This window comes from Otolemur garnettii, unplaced genomic scaffold, assembly GCF_000181295.1.
Source record: "Otolemur garnettii isolate 467f Iridium unplaced genomic scaffold, OtoGar3 scaffold00718, whole genome shotgun sequence".
Taxonomy (NCBI): Eukaryota; Metazoa; Chordata; class Mammalia; order Primates; family Galagidae; genus Otolemur; species Otolemur garnettii.
This window is the reverse complement of record NW_003853113.1, coordinates 2,609-11,728: the sequence shown is the minus strand read 5'-3', so window position 1 is coordinate 11,728 and position 9,120 is coordinate 2,609. Positions and strand designations below refer to the sequence as shown.

The 9,120-nt window shown below is 43.9% G+C and overlaps 1 protein-coding gene and 1 pseudogene across 1 annotated transcript; both read right to left on the bottom strand.

Annotated features, from left to right (window-relative positions):
- Positions 1 to 2,965: 2,965 nt before the first annotated feature.
- On the bottom strand, positions 2,966 to 3,965 carry LOC100950900 (olfactory receptor 13D1-like). Its single transcript, XM_003803784.2, has one exon. It carries the CDS (start codon positions 3,906 to 3,908, stop codon positions 2,973 to 2,975), a length of 936 nt encoding a protein of 311 aa, XP_003803832.1. The 5' UTR covers positions 3,909 to 3,965; the 3' UTR covers positions 2,966 to 2,972.
- Positions 3,966 to 4,613: 648 nt separating this feature from the next.
- Positions 4,614 to 5,090, bottom strand: LOC100950593 (annotated as a pseudogene).
- Positions 5,091 to 9,120: the final 4,030 nt, after the last annotated feature.

Genomic DNA, 9,120 nt, shown 5'->3' with positions numbered 1-9,120 from the left:
TTGCACTCTGTTACGGAGGGATTCCACTGTGTCTTTCAGATCCTTGAGGGCTGCAACCTCTTGTCTCTGTATTTCAAAATCTTTGATCATTTTATCTTTGAAATCATTGAGTCCTTGAGATATCTTTTGAATAATTTCTTGAGAAATCTTTTGAATAGTTTCTTGAGCTCCTAATTTCTTCGTTTCTTCCAGTCTGTTAATCTTATTTGCTATCCACATTCTGAACTCAATTTCTGACATCCCAGCCATTTGCTGTGGATGGGGTCTTCAATTGTGTCTTCCCCATTTTCCCTTGGAATAGTTGATCTACTCTGGTTACTTGAGTTGCCAGAGTTTTTTCTGCTGGTTCTGCCCCATGCTGAGTTTACCTTGTTCGGAGGCCTTATCAGAACCGTTCAGTTGATGGCTTCTTCTGATTGCCCAGAGAGACAGGCAGAGCGTGTCTGTTGTCTTCTCCCAGTTCTCGGGTGCTGGGGCAGCCAGGGTGCAGTGGAACAGCAGCAGCTTCACAGGAGTGTGCGTGGGCAGATTAGACCTCGTTCAGCCTGCTGGGCAACTGGGGGGCAGGAAACTGGCAGCAGCCAGATCTTTCCTAGTTCGGCCCCTCTGTGGCAACCGGTGGAACAGGGGAACTGTAGTGGCTAGATCAGTCCTAGTTCAGCACCCTGGAACAGCCAGAGGGTAGGGGAATCGCAGCGGTAGTGCAGGGTATGCGAGCGACCAGATCAGTCCTAGTTCAGCCCCACCAGAGTAGCTGGGGGGAAGCGGGGGACTACTTCACCGTCACCCATTGGACGCGTGCAGCGCTAGCAAGCCAGTCTGTGCCCTCCCAATGCGGGAGCCCTGAGCGGGGGACTCCTCCACCTCTGTCCAAGGGATGTATGTGGCTCTAGAAAATAGTTCTGGGCCCTCCAAGAGTGGTAGACCCCTCCACCACCACCTGCATGGCGAGTGTGGCTCTAGCAAGCAGTTCTAGGCCCGCCCAGCTTGGGAGCCTGGAGTGGGGAACACCTCCCCTGGCCCCCGTGGGGTGTGTGTGTCTCTTGCAATCTGTTTTGGGTCTACCTGGAATGGAGGATTTCTCTGCCTCTGTCTGCGGGACTCCTGCAGCACTAGCGAGTGGTACTGGGCCTGCCCAGAGCAGGAGCCTGCTGCCCGTGAGGCATGCAACTCTAGCAAGCAGTTTTGTGGCCCGCCCTGCTCCGTGAGGGCAAAGGGACCCACTCGGCAACTGGGTTTGTCTGGGAAGGTTAATGCCTCCTTCCCCACCTTACACCAAGTCACTCGTTGTCCCCCAGGTCCGTGACCCTATTCACTCCAGTAGGCCACTGCTCCTGGGGTTTACCTGGCAAAATCAGCCAGAAATCTGAGTTCTGCAGGGGGGCCTTGCGTGTTTAAATTAGGCTCCTGTCTGGCTAGATTTCTCTCCAAACCTCGGAGTGAGTGGGTGGGGATTCCTCAGAGTTAAATGTTGCAGGTGGGGAATATATACAGTTTTATATAGTTCAAACCTTCCCTCAACCATACACCCGGGGTGCCCCCTTTGAATAGTCCTTGGGTGGTCTACCAGGTTTGAGGGGTCCAAATCAATTGTCCCAGTCAGCACCCATTTCAGGTGGAAGAGTTCAAATGTCTCTGGGAGCTAGATAAGAGGGATCTGCTTGCAGTTCAGATATAACTTGCTCTAGTGCTCCGCGAGGGCAAAGGGACCCACCTGGCAAATGGGTTAGTCTGGGAAGGTTAATACCTCCTTCCCCACCTTGCACCCAGTCACTTGTAATCCCCCAGGTCTGTGGCCCTATTCACTCCCGTAGGCCACTGCTCTCGGGGTTTACCTGGCATAATCAGCCAGAAATCTGAGTTCAGCAGGGGGGCCTTGCATGTTTAAATTAGGCTTCTGTCCGGCCATATTTCTTTATAAATCAGAGGCTGCATTCAACTTTACACTCAGTTGTCAATTCTAGCCTCTGCCCACCCACGGCCTTTGTCTCAGCCGCATTAACCCCCTGAGGGCTGGCGCTCCACCCAAGAAAGTTAAGTGCGCCCTGCCTGTGGCTGCTGTCCGGAACCTCTGCTTGCCCAAAGGATTGGGGCTGGAATGGCGTGCTGCTCGGCATGCCACCGTTTCTGTACTGGCGTCCCCTGAGCTGACTCTCCTTTCCTCACGCCCGCACCACAGTCAGCACAGAACAGCACCAGCCCTTTCCCCCTCCACTTCTCTCAAGGAGATGCCCAAGAATCAGGACTCCATAGGTAATAAACCTCCAGATCTCGGAGTGGGTGGGTGGGGACTCCTCAGAGTTCAGTGTTGCAGGTGGGGAATATATACAGATTTATACAATTTTACAGTTTTATGCCTGGCCGGAGGGTGCCGTGGCACGCCAGCAGGGGTAGGAGGTCCAGCTTTTAGGGGGTCTCTCCCATGGAATAGAGTGGGAGGAAGTTTGAACTCTGCTTGCTTGTTTGCATGGAGTAAACTATGAGCCCTTGTTGTGGGGGAGGGGACTCCCGTCCACTTGCTGGTGGATTTTGTACCTTTTGGTTGTATTTTTGGGGTCGCAGCTTGCCTCAGGAAGGTTGAAGTGCGCTCTTCAATCTTCTCTTTTGTCTCTGCTCCAAACCATCAGCTAATTTGCTAAGCTTCTGTCCTTTTAGCCTCCTTCTGGACGGGAGCTTCTGTAAAAAGCTGGCTGCTGTCCGCCATCTTGGCTTTGCCCCTGGAGTGATTAATCTTGATGAAGAGTATCATAATCTTTATTGGACCAATTAGAACACTTGCTTACAGCTAGAAACACAGCACACTTTGTGGATAAGGCACACTTTATGGTTTACATAAGCATAAATATCCTATTTTGAAAAGAATGATAGTCTCATACTTGGTTTTGCAAACATGTAAGTGTTCATGACAGTAGGTTTTGCAAGTCCTAAGTACAACCTTTTCCCCTCTTTGAGGACATTTCAGGCTCATGTTTTCAGTACATGTAGCATCTGCTGAGGACTTTCTTAACAGCTGCTTTTACCTCCTTATTCCTCAGGCTGTAGATGATAGGGTTCAACATTGGGGTTACAACTCCATAAGACAGTGCAATGATCTCATCAGATGTCTTTGTGTCCTTTGACTTGGGCTTCATGTACATAAAAAGAGCTGAACCATAGAATAAGATGACCACAGTCAGGTGGGCTGAACAGGTAGAAAAGGCCTTCTTTCTCCCCTCAACAGAACTAATTCTCAGGATAGAAGAGAGAATGAACACATAGGAGACAAAAATTAACAGTAGTGGAATAACCAATAAAACAATACTTGCCACTGTCATGATAAGCACATTCATGGAGATATCTGAACATATGAGTTTAAGAAGAGCCAGAATTTCACAGGTTATATGATCAATGACATTATTTCCACAGAAAGGCAACACCATTGTCAGGACTGTTTGCACTAGAGAGTTCAGACAGCCTATGACCCAAGACCACGCAGCCATTTGCACATATAACACCTTGTTCATGATGATGGGGTACCTCAGTGGGTTGCAGATGGCCACGTACCGGTCATAGGCCATCACAGCCAGGAGGACACACTCAGTAGAGCCCAAGCCAAGGGAAGCGACCATTTGTAGAACACAGCTAATGAAGGAGATGGATTTTCTCTCAGACATAAATATAAAAAGCATTGGCGGAACTGATGATGATGTGTAGCAGATATCTAAGAATGAAAGGTTTCCAAGGAAGAAGTACATGGGGGTATGGAGGCGAGAATCCAGGATGGTGATGATAATGAGTAGACTATTTCCTAGTAGGATTATCAGATACATGATGAGACAGAGCACAAACAGACAAAGCTGGAGTTCTGGGTACTGGGAAAGGCCCATGAGAAAGAATTCATTTGTGGCAGAGTAATTTCCTATCTCCATGTGTTCATGTCACCTGCAGAATCTAGAAAAGGACATGATTCAGGTGAATTAAAATTTTAGATATAGATTTCCATCAGCAATTTACAATATTGTGTTTCATTCCTACCTATACTCCTTGTTTCCAAAGAGAAAGGGAGGGTATACTAATTTTAGTGATGGTAAATTGTGAGGCAATGAGAAATTCTCTGTGTTTTAAGACTACACAGCAATACAGTCAAAGGTACCAATACAACAATTATTACACCAATAAGGTACCAATAACAACCAATTATTCTGGTAGTGTTAAATAATGTTTAGGAACAGATAACTTTCAAATGTAGATAAATATTTTAAAATTGAAGTTATTTTTTAATGAAGCTGTTCTCTATTTAAGAGATTAAATAGACCAAGCATTATTATCGCTTCAGCTGGGTATAATTTTGGTGAGTTGCTTAATGTTTCTGAGTCTCACATATTTCATAGTAAACTTGGAAGTAGCTATATCTATCTGCTATGGTATAATTAGAGTTAAATTAGATTAAATGTTAGATGCCTAGAACAGTAAATGTTCCAATGTGACACACACACACACACACACACACACATATATAATTTTATTTAATTAATTTATTTTTTTTTGGTATGTAAAATCTATTTTAATGAAAACATTCTCATCATTTTGAACAATTTGCATTGTTTAATCTGAAGCTGTTCTGGCATCAAGACTTAACTTTTGTGCTCCACAGTTTTCAGGTTCCACTGTATTACTAATTTTCCAGTGCTCTTGAGACATGTGTTAGACATATCTGCCTCCATGGGAAGTCCTTGTGGCAGCTTCAGGGGCTTGATTCTTATCAAATGTTTGACCACTTTCAGTTTTGAATTCACTGAAGGTATATTCTTGTGAACTTGAGGGGTATGTGCTTTTTCTAATCCAGCATCTTTATTGTATCTTTTTCCCAGTATGGACATCTTTTTATACTTTTTATTCTAGTAACAATATGTAGTTTATGGGGATTCTGTGGATCCCTACCATACTTTTCACGATCTTCAGGTGAAGGCTGAGACACTTTATCTGGAATTCTTGGTAAATTTGTGATGAATCCTATCTGTACAAAAAAGAGACCCCATGCCTTTTGTTACGGTCTGTAGTCTGCCTCATGGCCTCTGAACTACTGTACACAAAATCCCTGCCATACATGTGGTGATTATTCTCTTTAGAGTCCCTGGCTTAAAGTCCAATACTTTTGGCCAGTCTCCACTCACCAGCACCCACTAAACACTCAACCTGAATCTTGCCACCAAGGAACTATATAAAAATTTATTTACTTTATGTAGTATAGTAATGCTAAATTATAAATGTTACATATACATTTTATGAGTCATAGTATAACATTTAGATCTAAAAGGAAAAAGTAACAGAAAAGATTTTGCTTTTTATGGGTAAAGAGTTTAAAATTTGAAACCACAGTTGACAGACTGAATATTTCTGTTTCCAGTGGATCATCTAACTGCTTCTTCTTCAAAAACATGTTAAGAGTCTGAGAATCATTAAGGGTTGTTCTAGAAGCTTCCAGGAATTAAGGACGTTATGCTCAGCATATACAGCTTTTTTGTTAAGGCCTGGGCTTCTCTCTACTCAAGTATAGTACTAATTCCATTTTATGAAGTAGAAAACAGAGACAAAACTTAGAGTAAATTTCTTAAGGTCATATAGATAATAAGTGCAAAATACATCCCTCTAAACCACTGTTCTTGGGGGCGGAGACAAGATGGCAGACTGCAGCCAGCTTTTTGCGAGGCTCCCATCCAGAAGGAGACTTAAAGGACAGAAGTTTAGCAAGGGAGCTGATGGTTTGTAGTGGAGCCAAGAAAGAAGATTGAAGAATGCACTTCAACCTTGCTGAGGCAAGCTGCGACCCCCAAAATACAATCAAAAGGTACAAAATCCACCACCAAGCGGACAGGAGTCTCCTCCCCCTCAAGAAGGGCTCGCAGTTTACTCCATACAAACAAGTAAACAGAGTTCAAATATCCTCCCACTCTATCCCATGGGAGAGACCCTCTAAAAATTGGACCTCCTACCTCTGCTGGCGTGCCACAGCACCCTCCTGCCAGGCATAAAACTGTCAAACTATATGAAACTGTATATATTCCTTACCTGCAACTCTGAACTCCGAGGATTCCCCCCCCAACCCCGAGGTCTGGAGGTTTGTTGCCCATGGAATCCAGATTCTTGGGCATTTCCTTGAGAGGAGTGGAGGGGGAAAGGGCTGGTGCTGGTAGGTGCTGACTCTGTGCCACAGGAGCAAGGAGAGGTTGGTCAGCTGAGGGGGAGCTACACAGGAGAGGAGGTATCCTGAGAGTGGCAGCTGCAGCACCGGGAGGGGCTTGCATCCCTGAGGCCATTCTGAATAGACACACACTGTCACTCTGAGCAACCAGAAGTTTCAGGAATTTTTCTCCTGTGACAGCCACTGGCGGAGAGGATTTGGGAAATTCTGTGAGTACTGACCTGGGTGGAGTGCAGGGACTTATGCAGCTCACAGACTTCCAGGGACTGCTTATCTGAACATAATAGCACCTACCCCTCAGGGGAATACAGCTGAGACAAGGCAGTGGGCGGGCAGAGGTTGGAATTGACACCTGAGTGTAAACTCTTAATTGCTTGCTGCCCAGGGCTGAGTTTGTTATCAGCTGTAGCAGCATCTGACCTGCAGAGGAATTTACATCAACTAGGAGAAACATCAACTAGGTGAGGGGCTGAAACTGAGTGAAATACCCCAGCCTATAATAAGGTTGTCAGGCCTCATCTCTCCCTGCCGGACTCAGATTTCCAGATGACTCTGGCAATCGTAAACCCCAGGAGCAGTTGCTTGCTGGAGTGAACTGTCACAGCCCTGTGGAATTACCAGTGATTGGGTGCAATGTGGGGAAGGAGGTACCAACCTTCCCAGACTAATTCATTTGCTGAGTGGGTCCCTCTGCCCTCACGGAGGACTAGAGCAAGTTATATCTGAGCTGTGAGCAGACCCCTCTTATCTAGCTGCTGGAGACATTTGAATTCTCCCACCTGGTGCTGAGACTGGTACTGACTGGGACAACTGATTTGGACCCCTTGAACCAGGCAAATCACCCAAAGACTATCCAAAGTGGTACCTTGGGTGTATGGTTGAGGGATGGTTTAATTTTCCTTGCCCAGTTGTTGTTTGTGGGCGGTGGGGTGACTTAATTGCTGGTATTTCTCCACAGCAGAGACTTCAACCAAGAGTAATTGATCCACTAGGGTAGGACAGAGACCAGCTGGAAATAAGACAGAACCACTTAGCCCCCACCACACCAAGGAGGTCCTCAGTCTCTCAGGCCATAACACCATACGGGTCCTTGACAAAACTCAAGGGGAAAAGCCAAATGGGGTAAAGTAATCATGGGGCACAATCAGAGGAAAAGCTCTGGTAATATGAATAACCAGAGTAGATCAACCCCTTCAAGAAAGGATGTGGCTGGTAATATGAATAATGAGAGTAGGTCAACCCCCACCCCAAGAAAGAATATAGCAGACGAAACTGAAGATCCTCTTTATAAACAGATGTCTGAGATGTCAGAAATTGAATTTAGTATTTGGATTGCAAATAAGATTAATAGAGGCAAAGATAGAATCAGAAATTCAAGAAGCATTCCAAAAGTTCACTCAAGAATTCAATGAATTCAAAGACAAAAACACCAAAGATTTTGAAATGTTGAGGCAAGAGATTGTAGCCCCCAAAGATCTGAAAAATATAGTAGAATCCCTTGGTAACAGAATGCAGGAGGCAGAAGAAAGGATATCAGATGTAGAAGACAAAGTTGCTGAAAAAGCCCAAATGTCCAAAGAAGATCAGAAATGGAAAGCAAAAACGGGTCATTCTCTCAGAGAGCTCTGGAATAATTCAAAGAAAACTAATATTCACCTTATAGGAATCCCTGAAGGTGACGAAGTTGCTTTGCAAAACAGAGGCTCTTCTTTATGAAATTAAGAAAGAGAACTTTCCAGATATGCCAAGAGATTCTGAAATTCAGATTGCAGACAGCTTCAGAACCCCAGCACGACTCAACCTGAATAAGACATCCCCCAGGCACATCATAATTAACTTCACTAAAGTTAATATGAAAGAGAAAATCTTGAAAACAGTGAGACGTAAGAAAAGCATAACCTACAAAGGGAAGATTAGAATAACTGCAGATCTCTCTGCCTAAACCTTTCAGGCCAGAAGAGGGTGTTCATCGACATTTAATCTCCTAAAACAAAATAACTTTCAACCCAGGATCCCGTATCCATGAGGGATTGAGTTTCATTTATGATGGAGAAATTAAATACTTTAATGACATTCATATGTTGAAGAAATTTGCCATAACTAAACCAGCTCTCCAGGATATTCTCAGACTTATCCTCCATAATGACCAGTGCAATCCTCCACCACAAAAGTAAACTAACTCAGAAACTGTTGATCAAACTCCAACTACCACAGTGGTGAAAGTATTAAAAATGTCTATTGGAGTTTCGAGCAACTCAATGCTCAAAATTTTCCCAGGCTTATCAATAATTTCTATCAATGTGAATGGCTTAAATTGTCCTCTAAAGAAGCACAGATTGGCTGATTGGATACAGAAACTCAGACCAGACATCTGTTGTATACAAGAATCTCATTTTACCTTAAAAGATAAATTTAGACTCAGGGTGAAGGGATGGTCTTCTATATTTCAAGCAAATGGAAAGCAGAATAAAGCAGGTGTTGCAATATTATTTGCAGATACAATAGGTTTTAAACCAACAAAAGTAAGCAAAGATAAAGATGGCCACTTTATATTTGTTAAGGGCAATACTCAGTATGATGAGATCTCAATTATCAATATCTCTGCACCCAACCAGAATGCACCTCAATTTATAAGAGACTCTAACTGGCATGAACAACTGGATCTCTCCCAGCTTCATCACAGCCAGAGATTTTAACACTCCTTTGGCAGTGTTGGATAGATCCTCCAATAAGAAATTTAGCAAAGAAATCTTAGATTTAAATTTAACTATTCAACTTCTGGATTTGACAGACATCTACAGAATATTTCATCCTAACAAAACTGAATACACATTTTTCTCATCAGTACAAGGAACATACTCCAAAATTGATCACATCTTAGGTCACAAATCTAACCTCAGAAAATTTAAAAGAATAGAAATTATTCCATGCATCTTCTT